The following is a 23,353-nucleotide window of genomic DNA, read 5'->3' on the forward strand; positions in this document are numbered from 1 at the left end:
ACATATATGTCTTTTTACATTAGTGATAATCATAGTAATAAATAGTTTACAAGGTGTGGCGGTTTATTGTGTAAGCTTTTAATTTAAAGTACAACTAAAACTAAAAATAAAGGTTTTAATCATTGAGAAAAAGTCCATTGATAAGCGTTTTCATTCCTTTCATTATATATCTTTTTATCCTGGTGTGGGTGTGGGTGTGTGTGGTTTATGAAGGGAAGGGGTGTCCGTCGTTTCTCTTCATGGATTACATGTATGCACGTATATCATTTCACGATTGCAGGAAGGGGCGGGTGGCGCATGTGTGTTATATACGATAAAGTCTGTGTTTAAATGACAATAAAAATAATAAAAAAAAAAAAAGAAGGATGTTCTGTTCCAAGCGTTTTTGCTGCTGTCCGTCCGTTGATCTCCCGCTACATATTCCGATGCTATGTACTCGTATTTAAGTGTAAGTTAATGAATATTTATATGTATATCTGTATATATATATATATTGTTGCTACTGTGTTATGCTTTCACGCATATATGAATGCAAAAGAGCAGTTCCGTTCCATTCCCTTCTTAGTGGTTAAACTCCTCCTTCTTCTCGGAATCGCTGCTCAAATCGTTCATGAGGAGATCGAAACATGACTTGGGTATCATTGTGCCCACTATCTTCTCGCCCTCGGTCGTCTTCATGCGTATCACTTGCATTTTGCTGTTGGAACGTGTATTCAATATGTGCTCGACCCGTCCCCACACGGACAGCACCGATCCGGCCAGTACATGGTACAGACGCTGCCTGAGGCCCACCTGTGTGTGTGAGAGCACAAAACCAGAGTTACAATAAATTCGGGTTAGGATTTTCAATTGTTTGGGGCACTGCACTCACCTCACAATCGTTGCCGAGGCTCACGTTACGACAGTTGCCGTTCCAATAGGCGTGCGAGCACGTGTTCACCGATGCATCGTACTGTTCCGTCCAGTGGGGCTCCGCATCGTCGCTGGCCACCTTTCGGTATTTCTTCTCCAGCTCAAAGAGCGATTCATGGCGCACCTGCAGGCCCGTATTGGGCCTGTAGATCTGGCACATGATCTCCCTTTTGCTGCGCGACTTTTTCTTGTTGCTGCCGCTGCTACCTCCATCCGCATCGGTGGTGCTGGTGCTGCTACTGCTGCTGTTCCGTGGCGGCTGATGTTCGAGTACCACGACCAGTATGGCGGTGCGCTTCTGATTCCGCAGCTGATGCGACAGATAGAAGCCCTCGTTGTCGTTGAACAGATCAGCATATCTGTAGAGAAGGGAAAGATTATTAGGTCTCGTCTCCCATTAATATAAGATGATCGGAAATGAGACTCACTTGTCAATGGCCTCCTGCCAGATCATGCCACGTTCCACGCGCACCGTATGCAGCTCTGTGGGTGCCACTCCGGTGGCATGTTTGCGCATAAAACGTATCAGACGCACACGAATCACATTCTCCCCAGCAGCGCCCAAATCTGCAGAGGATTGTATATCGTGTTAAAGCCATGTGAAAGAAGTTATTTACCACTCCCGCTCTGGGGTCTACTCACCCACGATGCCCAAATCGAAGCGACCGCCACGCTTCGCCTGATTAATGATGGCCGTCATGGTGTCGGTGAAATACTTGAACAGACGATTCTGCAGGTCCACAGGACAGCCGAGGATGCGATTGAGAAACTTTGATATGTTATTGTAGTCCTTGTCCAGACTGAGCACGCCCGGATTGCTCTCGCTGTTCACAATGATCCCCACACCCACCAGGGCTCCAGCAATGTCCTTGAAGAACTCCCCGTTGTAGTCGGTGGGCGGCGGCACCAGCGGCGCCTCGTAGCCCATAATGGTGCGCATCACCGTCTCGAGGGCCTGACGGCCGTACTTGTTGTCGATATTGAACTGGGACAAGTCGCGCGTCTCGGTGGCACGACGATCGCCGTGAGTGAGGGCCCCGAGCGACTCCAGGCGCTTGGCCACCGTCGAGGCGAAGCGTCGCTCGCCGGCCAGATCCGAAATGAGGAATATATACTCGGGGGCATTGACCTGATTGGAGCGATGGGTGCGTCCAAACTGCTGGATCGCCCGATCGGCGGACCACGGCAGCTCCAGGGTGATATGGACACGACGGCGCTGATTGAACACACGACGATCGCTCTGCAGGGAAATGCCGCTGGAGGCGGCCTCGGAGATGATGGCCACGTCCTTTTGGCCGTCCATGAAGCGCTGCTTCTCCGTGATATTCAGCGTCTCCAGTGGCACATCGGACTCCGTGCGCGACTCGTACTGTATGGAGCCATCTTCGTTTTGGACGACACGGCCCCGACGACCGGTCATCTCGGCCACGTTGTCGGGTCCTCCGAGCTCGTCGATCAGCTGGTCGAGTGTGTTCGGTGGCAGGCGGGAGCCGAGACGCTCGATCTTGCGCAGCAGCTCCTCCTTCATGGTGCAGGCGCGCTCGATGGCATCCTTGGGCGGTGGGCCGTAGTTCAGCTTCACCCCATTGACGCCCACGGGGGTGACGGTGCCCTTGAGCTCTTGTTTCTTTTGCAGCAGATCCTGGATCTTGTCCTGCGTTGATTGCTGCGACTTGCGGGTCTTGGCCGCCGTCAGAGCGGCCACCACAGCGGGGGACATCACGGAGCTGCTGCTGGCGCTGAATTCGCCAGTTGTCGCTGCTAGTGCGGGGGTGGAAGCGGATGCTGGCTGGGACTCCTTCTTTTCCTTCTTCACCTTCTTCTTGACCTTCTTCTGGACCTTCTTTGTGGGCTTCTTGCTGCGCGCATTCACCCAGGGGTCAATGTCGCTGTCGCTGCCACTGAAGAACGGATTGAAATCGGAGCTGGCGTCGCTGGCCACGCTCCTGCGATCGCTGTCCCGATCGAGCTCCTCGTCGACATCCTCCTCGTCCTCATCCTCTTCGTCGTCGTCTTCGGCAAAAGTCACGCTGTCGGCCCCCTGGCTGTCGCTGTTCGAGTTGGCCCCAAAGTCCCGACTGGGCGTGCGGGCTGCCTCCTCGTCGCTGTCGCTCATTTGCCAGGCGGCCCTTGCGCTCATTTTCTTTTTCTTCTGCGACGATTTGGTCTGGACGCCGTCGCCCTTTCGCTTGCCCCGTCCCCCGTTTTTGCCATTATTATTGTTGTTGTTGTTGTTCGAGGCGGCTGTCTCCGTGCCGGCAGACAGGGGCGTTGGTGTGTCATCGTAGAGGCCAAGAATGCGATTGATGCGATTACGATCGGGCGCCGGAAAATGTCGCTCCACGAACGACTGGAAAACACCTCTGAAAAGGAAATGATTTCAGCTAAAAATCACACAGGGAAAGTGGAAAAGGCGGGTCTGCCACTTACTTGGCCGTCGACACAAAGTCCGTTAGCTCTCCATCATCGCGCTCTAGCTGATCCAGGGTTCTGGCCTCCCCCGTGGACTGCAGACCGATGACCACACACTTGCCGTACTTGATGGACTCACGGGCCACCAGCACCGCGTGATTGACCTTCGCGGCAATGCACAGATACTTGAAGAAACGCTGATGCGATGACCAGAACTGCCCCCACATGGTCTTCTTCATGCGACTCTCGGCGTCAATCAGTTCGGCGGCCTCCGTGAACTTCTGCATGGCCTCCACCCAGAGCTCCACAGACTGGTCGTATATCTTTCGGAACTCCTTGGTGAGGGGCACCTCTTCGATCTTGAAGCTGACGCCCTTGAAGCTCAGCTGGCGGGCAATGTACATGCCGCGTAGCTTCATGTCCATGGCAACGATTTCCATGGCACCAACACCGCTAAAAACAAAAACAGAACAAAACAAAAAGGACAGATTAAATCGGATGCACGCAACGATTGAGGGCTTCCTCCACTTACCGTCGCTCTACGGCTGTGATAAAATCATTGAAATTGCCAAAGGCCGTGCCCTGACCCCACAATCCCAGTCGAACCATATAGGCCATATTCTTGGGCTCTGAGGCGCCCGTGGCGGAGGCATAGACCACACGGGCCTTGGGCAACTTTTGCTGCAGCTCGAGGACAGTTTGTCCGGTTTTTGTGGGCTTGCCGGAGCCCACGGGACACAGATTCTTGGCCTTGTGGCACTCATCGAAGATGATTAGACCCTCAAAATCCTCGCCACACCACTGCAACAGCTGGCGGAAGCGCGAACGATACTTGCCCGTCTTGTTGTTCGATTCCCCAATGAGGGCCGAGTACGTGCTGAAGATTACGCCGCGTTTCACATTGTTGTTCACATCGGAGCTGATTTTGGCGTACTTGAACTACAGAGAAAGATAGCAGAGAGAGCAGATAAAGGAGTATGAATGGAGGATCGAATCGGATCAAAGGAAGAGACCATACTTTATTCAATGGATGCACACCAATGCGAGAGGCTCCAATATCGATGAGATCCCGCTGGGCATCGTACTTCAGATCATTCGATACGGATATCCACAGCGCCTTCTTGCGTCCCTTGAGAAAGTTCTCATAGATGATGCCCGCAATGGTACGACCCTTGCCCACGCCAGCGCCATCGCCAATGAGGAAGCCAGCACGACTGCCATCCGGCAGCAGGTGATCGTGCGCCTGCGAGGCATACGTTATGGACTCCAGCTGCAGGGCGCTCAGCTGTCCCGAACTGATCGTTTCGTTGGGTATCGACATCTTGTAGTAGACATCGCAGGGCTCCACAGAGCTGAGAGAGGCGGTCTCCACCACAGCATCGGGATGCTTTTTGCCCAGCTTCACTGTGCGCGGGAGAGAGTGTTCAAATGAGTCACGGAAAGAGTTCAAGAATATGCATTTATGTTTGGCGGGTACTCACATTTGGCTGGCCAGTAATCGGCATATGTCTCGGCCACACCCATCTCCTCGTAGTCCACTTCGTCCTCCTCCTGCTGGACATAGGCAGCCGCTGCGGCGGCGGAGGCTGCTGCTGCATTGGCCTGGGCCTGCTGCATGGACTGCTGCATCGACATGGACATGGACATCGACATGGGCCCGGGATTGGAGCCGGACATCAAGGAGGTGCCTGGCGAGGGGGTACGCTTCATTGATTGCATGAACATCTGGAACACATTGTTGGGTATGCCGCTGGTCAGATATTCCGGATTCATGGCAATCAGTTTCTGGACAGCCTCCATCATCGATGTGCTGCCCTTTGTGCCACCGCCGCCAGTTGGTGCTCCTCCTCCTGCTCCCCCTCCTGCTGCTGCTGCTGTGGCGCTCGCTGGTGGCATGGCCACCTTGGAAACTGCTCCACGCACCACCGGCAGGGCAACACCACCTGCACCTGGACCTGCAGCGCCGCCGGCATAGCTCACTGCAAGAGACGCAAGGAACGGGAGGGAAAAAAAAAGGATGTTTCGTGTAGGTTTCGAGTTTTGTTGGTTGCAAATGTCATTTGTTGATCGATTGTTTGTTGTATGTGGTGCATGTGGCATGTGGAATGTTCAGGGAGAGATATGCATTGAATAGAAAGAGACAACAGGCATCGGTAGATAGAAAGAGACAGAGAGAGAGAAAGGGAAAGAGCGTTCATAAGCAAACAATTGTACAATTGAGGAAACCTACGAATGTGGGGGAAAATATATAGAAATCTTTCAATTGAAATGCATCCAAAATCTTCCACAAACAACAACTACCCAAAAAACTGAACGAAAAATCGGGCATACATCAGAGATACATCACACATACATCAGGTTCGAAACGAAAAGAAATACAATCGACATACGTTCAGCGTTTCTTTCGAACGAAAGCTTTCCAGGGCGTACATCGACCACAACGGTAGAAAAACCGCACTTTCAGGCTGATAATCAAGCGTACAGTCATTGGCTGTCACATGTGCATCGGCGCTGCTGCTGCGCCGCCAATCCCAACAACACTTTTTGTCTCATTTTGCCTGCCGTCGACGCACACAGACGCACTGCAACGCCGAACGAAAGCTTGTTGAAGCGCAATTCAAATGTTGGAGAGCCTTCGGGAGCTTTTGAAAGCCGTACATCGATCCGCTCTTGCAGGCATGTGCAGGCATATGAAAGCTTTCGCTCCTCAATCGTATAAGCATTCGACATGACTGCACATGCATTCTTCTTACATGGAAACACAACAGCAAAAGTATCAATTATTCAATTCATTTCATCAATTGGATAATTGTTTTGATATACTGCTTACATCGAGTATACATAGCTTTTGGTTTGCTTCATCGAACGTACATCAATGGAATGGCAGAATATTAGCAAATATCGCTACTCTTTACTCGTTGGTGGCTGGATGGTCCCTCATTTCTTGCAACAAACTTGTCTTCCGTTTGTGTTCTACCGTTTACCATCCAACCTTTTTTTGTACATAATTTATACAAGAAATTTCTGAAGTTTTAGTGCAATTTCTCGGGGCCATCAACACCGATGCAGGATCATCAAAAAGGATGACTTGTTGAGGAGCAGCGTTTTGAGAAGATTCTGGTGCCACTCCATATCCTCCACCGATTGAGAGCTCTTGTGTCTCAAGTAATCCGCTGTCCTGCACCTTGAGGTAGTCCGGATTGCGGAAGAGCACCTCGGCACCTTCAATCGTTTCAGACATCGAGAATTTGCACAAGGAACTGCCGGGGCTGAAAGCACACGACGACAAGGATGACGACGACGACACCACCGCCACAGCCACCGACGCCGGCGCCTCCTCGTCCTCCTCCTCATCCTCCACATCGCTCTGCGAGGACTGAAACGACAGTGGTGGATGCTTGAAGAAGATGAGGGACATCGATCGGTGTAGCGCAGCCGATGCATCACCAGGTGCCTGGGGTGGAGTTCCAGGCCCTGTTGTCTGTACAGTCCCCAAACCTTTGCAGGATTTTAAGTGTAGATGCTGCGACGAGGCGTTTGTGGCCAGTGGCTCCACCACAATGCTGACGTTTTTGTTCTCCACCGAGGACGGGACGTCGGATGTCGACTGCTGGCTACGCCAAGCCCCACGCTTCATATTTTCCAGCGCCTCGTTCTGGATGGCATAAAACTTCTCCATGGCCTCCGCCACAGCGATTTTCCCCAGCTGACAGATATCCTCCCAACAGGGGGGACCGGCAGACACACCCACGTTGTGATAATGATAATGATAATGATAATGATGATGATGATGATGATGGTGGTGGTGGTGGTGATGATGGTGCACCTCTCGATCCCCTGTAGCCGTCTGCTGTTCGGCCGCCTTCTCCATTTGCTCTTTGTCTTGTGGGTCGGTTGGATTCATGACCGAAGATGAATATCCAACAGAAACAATCAGAAAGAAAATGAAAAGCAATAAGCTGCAATAATTTCGTGAGAGCTTTGACCGAAAATAATAAATCTCTAAAGAATTTTGGGTTTTGTTGGAACGTTTTGTAGCAGCCAGAAATTTCTATAGAGCCGCCTTCACGAAGGGGAAATGTTTGGAAATGCTAGAAAAGCAATTCCTACTTGGACGAGAGGAAATATATTATATAGAGTCCCCCAAAAACGAATATTCAATCCTTCATTCACTCACGATGCAAAACATTTAAAAAAATACAACAAATAATAAGAGCAGTGTTACAGGACACTGAAGGATAGGACATCATATATACAGTTGCGTCCAAAATATTAAAAGTGCTTCCGTAGCTCGTGAAAATATTGTGTGTTTAAGGATACAGTATCTCATTTATAATAAATATACAAGTATTTATAGATCATTTTCAACTATTTACTGAATATTCCATTCCATTCGAGCATCGAACATTCGATCTAAGAAGCGGTTTTAGGCTTAACTATACAATATCTAACGATCTGAACATCAATCATACAACACACTAACACTTTTAGGTAACTCTTTTGGCCCTTCCACGCTCTTTTAGCAGTCAATTTTGGAGTATTTTCAATTACATACATACGAGTATATTGTATTTATACTGAAATTCAGATTATACTCCTGCATGCACTGACAACCGAATAGATTCAGTGGTATTCGGTACTCCCTTGATTGGGTCCTCTACAATCTGCATTTCATTCCATCACAACGCTCGCCCAAAACGGACTGGAAAAAGCAGGAAGATCCCAAAATTTCGGTTTTTACTTCTCGCTCACTCTCTTGTATAAAAACAGAGGCATGTCGAGGTTCGCGTGTCTCTATAGAAAACCTTCCGAACGGTTCCGGATGCTGATTCCAAACTGATTCCTATTCTGATGTCCGCTGAATGTGGATCATTATCGACTAATTGTGAAAGACCTTTTGGAGACCCTTGTTCTAGCGAAAATATCCTTGTTTTTTGGTTTAAGAATGCCTACATTCTAGGGGACCAGCACTTGTATTATGTTGAACGCAGCTGTGAGATCAGTGTGGAGTGTGGATTGGTACGAGTAATTCGGTAATACACTTGTCTACGCTTTTCTTGGTTGTTACCAACATTAATCGACTTACTCTGCGCCAGTAAAGACGCGGCCATATTGAAATTAGCGGCAGAAGCACCACCAGCACTCCCACTCCCACCGCCACCGCCCATTGCTGACGCATAGAAGTTGGAGGCGCCGCCACTGGAGGTTGATGTGGAGGTGGATGTGGAGGAGTGCGAGTGCGAGGGCGAGGCACTGCCACCCTTGGAGGCCACGTAGGCGGCGAGGTTCATCAGTTCGTTGGTGGAGAGGCTGTTCAGGTAGCTGCCGGCGCCGCTGCTCAGGTAGCTGCTGGCGGACCCACCGCCCCCACCGCCGCCGGCCCCCGCATTAAAGTGGGGAGTGGCTGTGGCAGTGGCAGTGGTTGTGCCCGGGACCGAGCTGCTGGTCCTTGCTGCGGGTGGTAGAGTGGGGCCCATGGCTGGACGGACGACAAAACGAATGCAAAACGAAAGGAAAAAACCAAAACAAAAGCAAACCAAAGCAAAAAAGAAAAGAAAGGTTTTTCAAGGGGTGGAGGAAAACAAGAACAAGACAAAAGGGGGTGGCAAGGGGTATAAACATAGAGAGGGGGGGTAGACGGGGAGAGGGGTATTAAGAGAGTGTGTGTGGGAGATAAAGAAAGAGAAGAAAGAGAGAGAAACACAAGGGACATTAATTAATTTCAATCGTTCCAAACAAATTTCATCTTTTTCATCTTTCTGTCTGTCCGTCTCTGTTGCACGCATTGGTGGGTGTTTGTGTGTGTGGGTGTGGGTGTGTGTGTGTGATGGCAAGGTACATTCATAACAAGGTGAGGCATTCTCCTACTTCCACAGATCTAATTTTAAAGAAATACTGATCGATATATGACCCCTCCCTCTCTATCCGTGAGTCATACAAAAATTCTTACAAAACACTAGAGAATACATGAGAGAGCATAAGCTGCCTCCTCTCTCTCTGCACGGAATACCTGTAGCTCTGTAGCCGAGAGAGTTGTAAAATCCTTTCTTCTAGAAACTGCTCAGGATATGTCCTGCATCCTCAATCTTCTATAAGTCTTAGCCGAGCTAAGATTTTACTCAAATTCAATAAAAAGTTAAACGGAAATTCCCAAATTGATTCCGATAGCAATACGATATAGCTCTCTCTCTCTCGCGCTCTTTCTGTGGGTGTGTGCCTCACCTTGTATGTTGCAAATGTGTCTCTTGTGTGTGGTTTTGTGTGTGTTTTGTTTCAACTTACCCGTCAATTTCTTTGGCATATTGTTTAAACTATTCTCTAATCCTACTTTTCTGTCTATTATCGTTACTGATCCGTTGGACGTCAGGTCTAGCCCCACTGTTCCGGCTGCGGCTCCGGCTCCGGCTCCGACTGCTTTCACTATTGGTACTCCTTTCAATCCGGCTGCGGCTGTTCCCGGCACTCCAATCTTAATATTATAGCTGCTGCTGGTGGTGATATTATTGTTGTTGATTCGCAGCAGGGAAATGGGCTTATTGTTGTTATTATGATTGCTGATGGTAATGGTTTTGGTATCGCTGTTGATATTGCTATTGCTGCCCGCTGGACCCTTCGTTACGCCCACACCGCTTCGTATGTTCTGGGCGTAGGTAACAGCTGTGTTCAGATCGCGACCGCCACCTGTAGAGAGATATTACAAGCAAATACACACAAGTACATATTAATGACCCGATCCAATCCATTTCAATGATATATATATATATGATATAGCATAGCCATGTTCGCTGTACAAATTACCCACAAGTGAACGGCCACTAAGAAAAACTGGAGCTACAAAAGTCATCCCCTGCCACAGGCAAAATCTGTCATTGGATGTTCCTTAACCTTTAAGACCTTTAAGATCATACACCGATACACAGATACCCAAGACAGAGTGTGTGTGTGTGCGTGTGTGGCTGCCACATCGGGTGACACATCAAAAAACATAAGGGTAGGGGCCCTATTTCTGATTCACAAATTAAATCAGTAACCGTTAGGTTATCGTTTGTCTCCGACAGTACTTCAATAAAATGATATTTGGTGTTCTATAATGGAAACAAATTTGATTGATATATGAAACGAGCAGGAGGATGCCCGTATAAAAGAAGCCGATGCCGATGCCGATGCCGATGCCGAGAGTGCAAAAACAAACGACACTCAGTGCGTATGACGATGTTCGGCTGATGACTGGGACCGAGGTTGGCTGATGCTCGACTCGAGTCTCTCTCATTATTTCTGGTTTGCTCCCAGATTCAAAAATCTTTCTTTGATTTTCTTGTGAGTTTCTGGCACGTGTTGTTGTTGGCAATTTTCCAATTGCCCATTTCCGGTGATGGAATGTGTGAATTTGTAATTGTGGAATACCTTTAACTTGATGGCAAAACATTTCGAATGGATTCCTCAGAAATATGATTCCCATTTGCATTGCACAATTATGCAGACGATAATCAGCATATAACCAGGGCCCAAGACTTGCCCCCCGTCCCCGCGCTCGCCCCAGGCATTTAAACTCAGGGCAGCAGCGACAGCGACAGCGGCAGCGGCAGTGGCAGTGGCAGCAACCCCCGGTCCTCATTCAAGGTAAATAACTAATTAATGAGCAAAGATACAGATATAGATACAGATGCAGATGCACATAATACATAATATGCAGCAGGAATATACAGGATATACACACGTACAGTATGTGCAAGGAAGGGGGCCTTTGGCTGTGCATGTAATCATAATTATATGCAAGCAGACACATACAGACGAGTACATATGTGGCACCCAACGACACATGCAGCAGCGGCAAAGGATGCCGTTACCGCGCGGTCAAGATGCATGAACTCCCCCCTCGCCACGCCCCCAAAAACCGCAAATCAAATACAAATCATTAACGCAAAAACGAATGCACAACTCTGCCGTTGAAAGACGTGAAACTAATTCAATTCTCGCGGGAATAGCCAAGGATATCCAAGCCGAACGAATATTGGAATCGTCTCAACAATACAGTGAAAGATACACCCAGAAAAAGCCTATTGTCGAGGCACAACCAGGTGTTCCAATCAAAGAAATGGAAATAAATGGATCTTTCAAGACACTGAAAACTCCCATTGCTCCGAGATTTACGAGTATTCTTCGACAACCGGCGAAAAGTGTCAAAGAGAAAGCTCGCGAGGGCATGGCGCTGTCGTGATTCGTGACTCGATGCCGAGAATGCAAAGACAAAATATGAACAGAACTTCAATATATTCGTAAAAAGCATTTGTAGGATAGATGCGACTACGAGTATAAAAGTCTAAAGCACCTTGATTATGTTAGACCCGACCTTGACCCTTAGTCATCCAGATAGTGCATGATATCGTCGATAGGTTTGCTTATGAGGTTAAGAAGTCCTCCAGGATCGAGGTATGTCTTTTTCCTTCTTAGTCGGAAAGTTGCAAATGATGGCAATGCTGCAGGGGTTTCGATGTCTTGTCCTTTCTTCCTTTCCTGAACCTTTCAAATCATTGATTTTCAATTGTCGAAGCACTTAGTAATTATCCATCGATTGATAGATGGATGCCATGCCCCTTGGCATGGGGCATGGGGCATTGGGCAATTGCTAATCAAGTTTAATAATTCAGTCAAGATGTTCACCACCAAGTATGACGCACAGAGGCAGGACAGGAGCCTACCATCGTGGATATATCTTCAGTTATACTCGTATATGTATATGGGGCGGGGGTGGGGGGCAAAGCGTTACCTAATATACGTGACGCACAAATGCGGAGGGGGTGCCACACACATAATTGCCACATATATACTCCGCACTGTACTGCGTACATGTATACTATATCCATATCGAGAAAATCTAATGCAAACACAATGCACGCTGCTCGCTGCACATTGAAAGGACATCTTTGTGGTGGCCGCCTGGCAGGTGGGAGACGACACCTCCAACCGCCAACCCCTTGCTCTCCTCCCTCGCTCTAGCTCTGTCTCTCTCTCCGTTTGTGCATTTGAGGGGGAGGTCAATTGGTGGGACAGGTCCATCCGTTTGAGCCAGGTCGATTGGGGGACAGATGGCACTGGGGGCATTTTCATTAATGTTTCAGTGGACTAATAAAAGTGGTCGTTTCATTAATGTTGAGACAGATGTCATGGAGCTGATGCCACTCTGATTCACTGAAAGTCAACGGAGTCCCACACCTGTTTCCTGTTCTCCTGAATAAGTTCTGGATGCTTCCGATGGTTCCCTTCCCATTGGTCAACGCTGTCCATTAAATTACTCCTCCGAGTACACTCGGAGATCACAAATACTATTTCTAAATGGAATTCAGTGGGGGATTTTCTGCTTACCAGGCACTTCTATTAGATCTGGATCTTCATCATCGTCAAAATCGGAGCCAGAATCCTCTTCATCAAAATTATCGTCGTCGTCGTCGTCGACGCCGTCTAAAAAGGCTTTACGCTTTTTTGATGTCTGCAACAAAAAGAAAAACATACAATAAATATTATTGCTACACAGTACTTTTCTGGTATTAAAATGGTATTTTCTAGTATTTATTTCGTATACTTATAGTATTTATTTGGTAGTATTCTAGCATATCTTTGGAATATTTTGGAATTTATTGGTGTTTTTTAAATTATTTATCTTCTATCATTAATTTGACATTTTCTATTATTTTTACAGTATTTTTTCTAGTATTTGTCAGGTTTTAGAGTATTCATTTTGAATTTCCTAGTATTTACTTGGTTCAAGTGATACTCATGTATCTCCTTGCTATATTTTAGTATTTTTTTGGTATATTCTAGCATTCATTTGTGATTTTTGAATTATTTATTTTTTATGATTTTATTATTTTCTTAAAAGTATGCGTTTGTTGTTTTTAGTATTTATATAGTATTCACATGTTTTTTTTATAGTATTTATATTGCATTTTATATTATTAGTTTATAAACTTTTGTGTTTTTTTTTTCTTAAAATTAGAGAAAAAGATAACTTGCAATTTTTGTAGACTTTATAAATTGCATTGTTCCTCCTTTATATATATATATATATAAATATGTATAATAATATACTATATGGCAGGATAATTATCAAATTTGATCAAAAAAATTTCTCTCAGTGGACGCAAGAGGCGGCAAAAATCAATAGTTTTGATAGTTTTCACATCTTTCACAGGTTACATTTCCATTTGGAGTCACCCAAAAAAAAACCAAAAAAACAATTAGGGTCCATACACACAGGCACAGAAAAAGCAGAAAAACGAGATGAAAACAAAAAGCACAATAAATGTGACACAAAAGAAGAGCGAAAAAAACCGCATATATTTGTATAGCACACTTTTCAGAGCACAGCACAGGCACACACACAAACATACAGAACGGGGGAGGAAATGGGAGAAAAAGAGAGCCAGAGGGAGAGAGAGAGAGAAAGTTGAAGGAGTTTCCGTTTCACTTGTTTAGAAAAAACGGCACAAAAAGCACGAGAAAAAAAAGCAACAGAAAAAAGCGCGAAGACAACGGATAGGGGAAAATAACGGGAGAAAAAGCTGAAAAAGCGAGGCGCTGAGAGGCGGACACTCACGGAAAGAGACGACGTACCGAAGGAGGTCACAGATGCGTTTCTGACGCGATGGGAACTGGTTCTGTTCTCCGTTTCGGCCTGGTTTTTGGGGTCTTCTGGGGTATCTGGGATTTCCGTCTGTACGGTTGTCTATTTGCGGGAGTGGTGTGCGACTGTTTCGATGCTCGTGTTGGAGCCAACTACCGCCACTTTTCCAGGACTCAGATTCAGAACCAGAACCAGACCCCGGCCCGGGTACGGCCTCTGCCACTGCCACTGCCACGACATGCCTCTTGTCTACATGGCACACAGAATACCCCGTAGCCGCCCCCCGCCCTCCTCCCCCTCCAGAATGCTGGGAATATTCACCGTTTCATGTCGGAATATTCTAGCAGGAGGCAGCAGCAGGACCAAGCGGCTGCAGTTTTTCGATAGTAACGGGTTAACCCATGGAGGGGGTGCGGCTCCTTTTTGGGGGTGGGTTTTGTGTCTGCTGGACGGACAGCAAGAAGAACAGAACTGGAAACAGGCCGATAAACAAACGAGGTGGCGTCGACTACCGAGAGTCCTACTACCAACCCTTTTTCGCACAGGCACGCACAGTGGTCCACATTGTCCAAATATCGCACACAAAACAGAGCTCGAGTTTCGGATTTGGAAAAGTTTTGTACGTTTTTAAATACAATACCCCCAAAGCTTTGTGACTGTTCATGACATGTTCATCGTCGGACATACACCTGCGCCGAAAAAAATAGCACCCGGGGACTAATGTCCGGACGGATTTTGCTTAAACAATGGTTCTAATGAACGTTGTTAAGACTAATATAAAAACATTAAGGTATATTTTATCGTATCCCAGAGCACTGGTATGATTTGCACACTCCAAATTAAGATATTTGAAAAGAATAGGATTTTTAATCAGAAATTTGGGCATTAACAAAAATTGCACCAATTTACAAAGAAATCATTTTCCTGCATAAGACAGCATCACTGTTTCTTAGATATTAACATAGACATAATGATCCATAAAGGGTTTGTGCCATGTATCGGATCACCTTCAGTACGAAAATCATGCCCATACGATTATGCTTGATTTTCCATGTCTTTCCATGAGTCAGGGGTTTGTATTCTGCATTAGGTAGTCGTTTCACATTTCCACCAAAAAATTAATTTTGGCTTTAGTCGGACTACAAGATGTTTCTCCATTTTTCTTTGGCCCAACTTTAGTGCATACCAAACTTCTTTTTGGCCCTATGCCTTCCTGTCAAAAGTGGAATTTTCTTTGGACTATGAGTACCTGTTTTACGTTCTTGTAAACAATATCTAAATTTCCTGCTACTTGGGGATTTTTTAAGATCCTTTTTTTTAGCTCTTTGACCGATTCAAATGGGTCCTCCTTGCCCTCACGAACCAGTAGTTTTACCAGAAATGGGGATATCGCGGCTTTTCTTTCATGTGTTTCTTGTTGGAAACATATTTCAAAGCATTGCTAACCATTTTATTTGAACAACCGACAATTTGCCCCACCTTAGCATAGTTCCTGCCTTCTTTCGCCTTTTTCTTCACTTTAGACAACGATTTTTAGTTCAATCAAGAACTTAAAACATCAAAAAGCTCAAAAAAGTAGAAGCTTTTGCGTAGAACGGTTACTGGGGCTATTTTTTTGTTGGTGCTCCATTTCGCTCTTCTTTCGCAAAACTGCCTAGAGTCATAGAGAACCGTTAGAATTGAGAGAGTAAGCACACTTCTCTCAGAGAGGAGACATGTAAAGATACATGACATTGCAGTAAAGTGCAGGAAATGTTGAACAGTGGAAGAATATAGACGGTCGTACCTAGTGGTGCTATTTTTTTCGGCGCCACTGTACCAAATGCAAATTTGTGTTTAATATTTTCTCGAAATTACGGTTCAAGTTTCATTGTTTTTTGTTTCCTTTTCTGATCTGCATTCCACTGTGCTCCACTGGACCCCAAAAAGGGGTTGGAATGTTGCTCTCTCCTATCCCCCCACCACCCACTGCAACCACCTCCTTTGCCTTCTTCCCTTCCCATGAGCCACCTTCTCGCTTCTTCTTCTTCGTTCCACCGAAAGGCAACAACAAAATGTTTGGCATTGCAGAGATACGAAGCTTCGTCCTCCATCGATGCGGCATATGCAGGCGGCACGGGCACGGGCACGGCGGGAGGGGGTGACCTCCCCCTGCCCATGCCAGAGAGAGGGTGGTAATGGGGAGATGGAATGGGAGGCAGGGAGGCAATATGAAGCCTGACGCATGTACAGCAATTAGAGCGGGACAGAGTGATGTGTGAGAGGGTGGTGCATATCTCTCCCTCACTCTCTATATATCTGACATCCTGCATATTCGATATGTATCCTATATCCCACCATATAGGGGGATGTATGGGATCTTGGCTTTAAAGCAGAGCACAGTAAACACTCGTGAAATGGAAGCCCAAGTCCCTTTCGATCACGACCAAAGCTTCACGAAATCTTTTGGTCTTTGAATACTATATGAGACTTGAGATCGTAATCCAAGCCTAAGGAAACCTAAAGAAGCCAAGTCCACTTTAGGTCCAATTAGGGGCATTATTTCGCTGATTTCTGAACAGCTTTTAAATAAATAATATGAAGTATCGCTACTATCCTTCCTTTTAGCTATCGTTTGCGCTTGAAAACCCACAAGAAACAAATCTTGAATTAAAAATGGAAATGCATATCCCTTCTCCTACCTCATCACAATGCCCTCCCTTCCCTTCCTCAATCCCTTCGTCTCGTTTTAGATGTGCAACATTTTTGTTGACACACAAAATAAAATCAAAACGAATGACCTTGCAACGCACACACACACACACACACAGAACACACAGAAAGAGTGTCTCTTATGTGCAACATACATCAACATCAACACGTTGTTGCTGCCACACACACACCCACACACAGAAACAGACACGAGCAAAAGAGAGAAATTTTTTTAAATATCTCAAAAATAAAGGACAACATTTTTGGGGGCCTATCAAAAGGGTTGATTGCAAAAACAAACGAAGATCAAAATAAAAACAAAAAATTGGAGATAAAACTGCCCCACAAAAAGGACGAAGAGAACGCACGCACAAAAAATACAAGAATAAGAGAAACCAAATACGAACAAATAAATACCCTCGAATGGGCTTTGGAGTCGAATTTTGGAATGAATCGAGAATGAAACGATTCAGAATTATAATGATGATAAATCCCATCAGATATTTCAAAACTCAGAGATAATAAAAAACAGGCAATCTTGTCCTGAAAACAGAAAATTAGATGATTTTTGTTTTTCTTCAGGATATATCTCAGGATATACAGGGTATAATTGTACCGACTATGTGCAGAAAGAGAGAGAGAGGGGGGAGAGAGAAAGAACCTGTGAGGAGAGGGAGTGCCCGGTCAGACATTTGGAGTCCCTCTAGGCGCATGCGTCTCAACAAGCGCCCGAATGCAATAACCAAAGAGCAGGCAGCGATACATAAACCTTGCTCCCTCCCTCACACACCGCTTTCGCCACTATCCCAGCCATCCATTCCACTGCAGCGCTGCCGTTTGTGGGAGTGGCAACCATTCGGCATGATGCCGCGCTACGGTGAAGCCTCCTCTCTGAGGAATATCAATCTACCGACCACAGGGCACTCTAGGGTTTATGTCCCGGCTAGCTCCCAACTGGCACAGGGGTTGTTGACTCCGCTAATCAACAAGTGCAAAAAAGAACGAAAGAAAAAACAGCCGAAATAATAAAATAAAAAGCTAAAAGAAAGAGCAATGCACTTTGCATACCCTATGAAGGGCCTGCATTTAGATAATATTTGTAGTTTCTGGAATTAACAGATGTATAGGAAATATATATAATATATTAACATTTTATCTTCACTAGAAACAAACGAAAACCAAAATATTAGGCCATTTGGCTTTTATCCTTCATCCCAAGGATATCAATGACAATAATAATAAATAAACAAATAAGGGAAAAGGATTATCGCCACATAAACACAGAGCTGTGTTTAAAGCAAAACAACATTAAAAAAGACAATAAAAAAAGGATATCCCCCTCATTCTATTGATTTGTTTAGATTGGAAGCGTGGCAGGATAAACAATAGTGAATGGGATCTGCAGGATGATACTATAAATGTTTAAAAACATTGTGGAAACAGCCGCAAAGTCAAAAGAAACTCTATAAAGTACGATTCTCTTTATATTTAATAAATTTCATATCTTAACCCTCGGTGAACAGCACACTCCTCTTGTAGGGTATCACCCCGATCCATCAATTAAAAAACAACAAAACTCAAATTGAAACACCCCTTCCGCACACCCACACGCTGCACAGGCGGCGTCACGCCGCAACATGGATCGCATGGCCTTAACCCTAACCTAGCACAACTTTTTCAACGGAATTCATTAACTCTCGCGCGCCGCCTCCTCAGTCGTCGAAATCTGGACAGAGCACGCGGCACGTGCGAGCGAGATGGCAGGCGGAAGCACACACGCAAAAAACGCATGTTTCCAAAGCAAAAGTCACAACAAAAAGAGTTCCCTTCTCTTCTGTTGAAGTACTTCAAAAAAGCGATTTGATGGTGCGGGAGCGGAAGGGGCAAATGAGAGAAGGCAGAGTGCAGGAGTGCAAGGGAGATGAAAGGGAAGAGAGTGCAGAAAAGCTAAGAAATGCAACGGTGTATACGGCGCAAAAGAGGCTCAAAGCAGAAAAAAAAAAAGTTATTGAATGAGTAGTCGGTCGGTCGGGTGCTGCTGCTGCTGCTCTGCCGTTGCTGTGTTTGCCACTTCCTCTTTTCGCTTATACGATGACGCTTCTTCCATCTCGCTCTACTGTGCTTCGTTCCTCTTCTGCAGCTGTTCTAGTTCCATACTGTGCTCTTCGGCTGCTACTGCTTCTTCTTAGGGTTCCACTGCTTTTACATTTTACATCTTTGTTTGTTGTTTTTGTTTTAAAAACGGTTAACCATGCGTGTTTTTACAATAATTTATTTTTGGCCATTTCCTTTGCATTAGTGTGCATTCTTATGTTAGTGTGTGTGTGTGCGTGTGTTGTGTGTTGCGTGTTTTAGCAACAAAGAAAATGTATTAAGTCATTCTGAAGTCAGATGCAGCGGCGACCAACAAACACACACACACACAAACTCAAAAGCAACAGAACAAATATTTCTCTCCACTTACCATTTTGGCGCTGCAATTGTTTTGTTTTTATATTTCTATAGATGATTGTAAAATATATTTATGTATAACTACACGGCAGTAATTCGATCACTTCTTTTTGTCTCAATAACACACGTTGTTCCACTTCCACTCTTCGGCGCCTCGACTCTTTTGCGTGTTTAACTCTTTCGTCCCGTTCTTTATCTGGCGTTCCTTCTTCTAGCGCGCTTTCTGTCCAGCAGCAGCACAACACCGCCGCCGAGGGGCGCAACCGAAGGATTGGGTGGCTGCAGCGAATGGGAACGCGTCTGTGTGCGGGCTGGGGCGGGGAAATGCTCCACCGTCCTCTTCGAGGGGAACGGAACACAGTTAAGGGCCGGGCCGGGTCGGTTGTGCGAGGGGGCCGTTCTGGTGGTTTTTCTGCCGCAGCACGCGGTAAATTATTACGGTTAATTGTTAATATGCTGGCTGCTCTGCCGACGCGAATGCCGCTGCATGGGCACAATATGAAAACCAAGTGCTACAGCAGCACCACAAACGACAAACGGCAACAAGAACTAGAAGAACAGCCGGAGCAACAACGAAAAGAAGGAGGAAGGAAACAAAAAAGAAATCGAGAAGCCGAAAACACACGTAACATTAACTCTAGACGCACTAGTCACAAATCTCAAAATATACCGTAAATATACTGACGACTTCAAGTTCTACAAGTTCGGTATTTTCGGTATTTTTGGCATTTTAAAAATTACAAAAGTATCGATAATTTTATAATCATCGATATAAACCATCGATATGAAACCATCGGTATACTTTTTAATCAATAACACAATCGATATTGAGAAACTGCCACCACCAGCGATTTCAGCTGTCACGACCTATCGAAGCACTGCCATCTCAATTGGATTTGTGGGGAGATTTTCCGTGGCGGCCATTTTGAAGACCAGCGGCGCCCTTTGGCGCAGTTGTGGCCCACTATTCCGCGCTGCCTCAGCCCCCAGACCACCCGGGAGCAACAATCGACCACAGAGAAGACCCACACTGGCTACCGGCAACAACATCTTCCTAACATCGTATATCGAAAGCCATGGATGTCTGTGGAATTGCGGAAGATTTAAAGTCTTTGGACAAACAAAAGCTTACTGACCTGACATATATATAAATGAATCCATTTTACATGCAAAAGCCGATCTTTTAGAGGACACACAAATTAGCCTAAATTTATTTCTGAAGCCATACGCATTGGCTAAAGCACATAAATGATAGATATATGTAGATAAAAAAAAACCATGTTTTTATGATACATATTATATAATGAAGAATCCTGTGGTATGTTAGGTTGCATCCTGGCTCTGCTGGTGCGGCTGGATCGCTAGGAAGATATCATCGACGTTGTTGAACTTCAGAGAGATATTCTCCACGAACTGCAGCTGGTCCAGCTGGAAGTCGCTGCTGAAGTCAAAGGCCACGATCAGTTTCACAAGGAACACCTTCATGATGAACAGCCCATACCGTCGGCCTGTAGGGCAGTACGGAAAAAAACAAGAGTGAAAAAACTTACGTTCCCAAAATATCCCTGGGAGGGGATGAAGGGGAATGATATGTGGCTGCTATGAAACCAGAAAAGGTGTCTGCAATGAAACTATCGAAGGTGTGTGCTATGAAACGGTGAGAGGTGGTTGCTATGAAGCTATAAAAGGTTGATGCAATGCAACTTCCAGAGGTGGATGGTAGGAAACTATGAACGTTACATGCTATGAATCTATGGCTGCTGTGAAACTTAAGGTGGCTCCTAAAGGGCTAAGATTCGTCTAGAGATCTGAGACCCCCGGAGATAGATCTTCACTCACCAATGCAGGAGCGCAGTCCCTTGGAGAAAGGCAGGAAGCTGTAGGAGTGGCGCCTCTGTGGCTGCTGCTTCTGTTGGCCATTCGTCTTGGGGATTGAGGATCCAGAGACGTCCTCGCCCTCCGGCGACTGATCTGGCTGATCGTCCTGGTCGAGAAAGCGTTGCGGGTCGAACTGCTTGGCATTGTCGCCCCACCATTCCTCTTCGCGCTGCATGTTGAATGTGTCCAGCACGATGATGCTGTTCTGAGGCACGACGGCCTCGCGTCCCGGCAGCTGGAAGTCCCGACTGACGTGCCGCAGGTTCATCGGAACAGTGGCCAACAGGCGCAGAGCCTCGCTGACGAAGGCATCCAGGTAGCGCAGCTGCTGCAGCTGCTCCAGGCCGACATGGGGGGCATCCGGAGTGAAGCCCTGGCCCTGGCCCGGGAAGACGCTTGCGATCTCCGCCCGCAGCCGCTGCTGGCAGTCGCCCTTGTGAGTAGCCAGGCAGAGCAGGGCCAGCATGATGCTGTTGGAGACCGTCTCAAAGGACTGCAACGATGCAGGGGATGTGGTTAGTGGATCTGTCTTCTGTCGAAGGGACTACCCACCACCAAGACCATGGACTGGGCCTCGTCCTCGATCTCCTGCAACGTCAGCTCCCCGTTGGCGGCCAGTTGGAAGATCTGCTCGATGAAGATGCGCCGCTGCCAGGCGGTTGAATCCTCGCCAGCACCCTCGCTGAGAGCGGCCCGCAGCTGCCAATTGCGATGCTTGCTCTGCACAATCCCAGCCACAAACTCCACCAGCAATTGGTTGCACTTCTCCGCCTCCGCGTATAGCTCGGGGGCCAGCAAACGGTGCAGCAGATCGATTTGCAGCCACGGCTTCACCACTCTGATGGCCGAGATCTCCAGCAGCCTGTGCGGATGGAAAGGCATCAAAGAGGTTGCCCCGATCCTGGGGCTATCTATCTATCCCATGGCTACTCACCGCTTGTAGCTGGAGGCGATGTGAGCGTCATCCGTTTGGGTGAAATTAGTTGGGGTTCCCATGACAGTCACTGAAAAAGGGAACGAGGATTTCAGGCAGGACTTTTCACTCTCTGAAGTCTGCGAAGTCAAGGACAACTGTGAGTTTTTCCTGCTTCTTCAAAGAGATACAGCTATCTTGATGTCGAGCTACGTGAGCCACGACTCGAAGTTTAGCGTAGCTCCTACTCTAACTCGAACTCTGGCTATAACTGCATGATGGCCATTAGGAAATTGCACTCTCTCCCTCTTTTTGGTAGCCAACATCCAACCACGATCAATCGTTCATAATTTATAGACAAAAATATGTGCGTGGGATGGGTGTTTTTTCGGATTACGTGCGTTGCATGGAAACGGGGGAAACGTGTCGAACCGCGAAGGGCAGGAAAACGTTGGACGGGGAGAGTCTATTCCGCAATGCGTATTGGGGGGCTTGGAGTTTTACTCACGGCAGGAGACCTCCAGTACGGCACGACTGAGCATATCCTCGGCATCGGTGAATTTCACGGCCCGGCCATGTAGATGTGGCTGGGAGGCGAACTGCTCGACCATCTGGTTGCCCACGGCATTGAACACATCAAAGAAGCTGGCCACAATGTTGTGGCTGAAGGCGGGATTGAGCTGCTTGCGCCGTAGCTTCCACTTCTGGCCTGCAATTCCATCGGGGATTAGGGATACTCGCGGGAGATTTCCAATCACTTACCGCGCGCATGGAGCAGGCCGCGCTTGGCGAAGAACCCCTCCTGCATGAAGGTCTTGTCCAGGCACTCGGGGGCATTCAGTATGCTCTCCATGCCGGCGGGATCATCGATGTAGACCAGCACCCGGGTACCGACCAGGATGGCCAGCGGTCTCTGGAAGTACTTCCTCATCTGCGTCACCCGCTCCAGTATGCCTGTCGTTGGAAGCGTTCGAGAATTAAGGTACTGTGGGTACTTGGTGTTTGGAGGACTCAACTGTTTGGATGCAGGTTGATGCAGAGCAGGAACCACAGGATCGGCTGCTGGGCCACGCCCCGCCATCCGTTCAGCTGCCAGATGAGCCGCCAGCACTTGCGCTGCTGCCAGCCAAGCAGCAGAGCCAGAGCTGTGCCACACACCCACAAGGCCACATAGAGGTGCATCGTTGTATCTGGTTTTGGACTCTGGGGTCTGAAGTCTGCTCTGGTGTTTCTACTTGGCCTAATGCGGTGCTTTATAGGCAGCTCCCGTGCTGGCCGCGCGTTTGTCCGATTTACAAATTTTACTTAGAAATTCAATTCCGATTCGTAGAGCAGTAGGCAAAAGGCAACCGCACTGTTGGGCCAGCAGCAAACAACTGCCGAACTTTGACGAACCGAACAGCTATTATTATGTATTATTATTATTATTATTTGGCAAATGGAGAGAGTGAGCTCATGAGCATTACGAGTACTTA

General features: G+C 47.0%; 2 protein-coding genes across 3 annotated transcripts; both read right to left on the minus strand.

The window, feature by feature from the left end:
* Positions 1 to 42: 42 nt before the first annotated feature.
* Positions 43 to 19,708, minus strand: LOC108158419 (protein strawberry notch). Of its 2 annotated transcripts, XM_017290698.2 has the most exons (12): positions 19,101 to 19,708; positions 12,688 to 12,811; positions 9,607 to 10,005; positions 8,411 to 8,803; positions 4,806 to 5,303; positions 4,343 to 4,728; positions 3,857 to 4,263; positions 3,343 to 3,777; positions 1,555 to 3,275; positions 1,341 to 1,479; positions 872 to 1,271; positions 43 to 792 (listed from the first exon to the last, which is right to left on the minus strand). In XM_017290698.2, the coding sequence occupies exons 1-12, from the start codon at positions 19,101 to 19,103 to the stop codon at positions 562 to 564; spliced, it is 5,136 nt and encodes a 1,711-aa protein (XP_017146187.1). In that variant the 5' UTR covers positions 19,104 to 19,708; the 3' UTR covers positions 43 to 561. The 2 variants fall into 2 exon arrangements, with proteins under 2 accessions (XP_017146187.1, XP_017146196.1); XM_017290707.2 differs by lacking the exon at positions 8,411 to 8,803 and having other exon boundaries at positions 19,101 to 19,706.
* Positions 19,709 to 20,105: 397 nt separating this feature from the next.
* Positions 20,106 to 23,246, minus strand: LOC108158432 (probable cytochrome P450 318a1). The gene is made up of 7 exons (XM_017290717.2): positions 22,895 to 23,246; positions 22,641 to 22,832; positions 22,387 to 22,587; positions 21,900 to 21,969; positions 21,518 to 21,827; positions 20,927 to 21,458; positions 20,106 to 20,595 (listed from the first exon to the last, which is right to left on the minus strand). The coding sequence occupies exons 1-7, from the start codon at positions 23,058 to 23,060 to the stop codon at positions 20,411 to 20,413; spliced, it is 1,656 nt and encodes a 551-aa protein (XP_017146206.1). The 5' UTR covers positions 23,061 to 23,246; the 3' UTR covers positions 20,106 to 20,410.
* Between the last annotated feature and the right edge of the window lie 107 nt (positions 23,247 to 23,353).

This window comes from Drosophila miranda, chromosome XL (genome assembly GCF_003369915.1).
Source record: "Drosophila miranda strain MSH22 chromosome XL, D.miranda_PacBio2.1, whole genome shotgun sequence".
Taxonomy (NCBI): Eukaryota; Metazoa; Arthropoda; class Insecta; order Diptera; family Drosophilidae; genus Drosophila; species Drosophila miranda.

What these genes read in the sequence shown, in the direction of transcription:
- LOC108158432 (XM_017290717.2), bottom strand. Translation starts at nt 23,060, where the DNA reads ATGCACCTCTATGTGGCCTTGTGGGTGTGTGGCACAGCTCTGGCTCTG. An exon ending in ATCGCCTCCAGCTACAAGCG is followed by an intron (nt 21,828 to 21,899) that starts GTGAGTAGCCAT and finishes CCATCCGCACAG; the next exon opens with GCTGCTGGAGATCTCGGCCA. An exon ending in GGGACTGCGCTCCTGCATTG is followed by an intron (nt 20,596 to 20,926) that starts GTGAGTGAAGAT and finishes ACTGCCCTACAG; the next exon opens with GCCGACGGTATGGGCTGTTC.
- LOC108158419 (XM_017290698.2), bottom strand. An exon ending in CGATTACTGGCCAGCCAAAT is followed by an intron (nt 4,729 to 4,805) that starts GTGAGTACCCGC and finishes TCCCGCGCACAG; the next exon opens with TGAAGCTGGGCAAAAAGCAT. An exon ending in CTTCGATTTGGGCATCGTGG is followed by an intron (nt 1,480 to 1,554) that starts GTGAGTAGACCC and finishes AATCCTCTGCAG; the next exon opens with ATTTGGGCGCTGCTGGGGAG.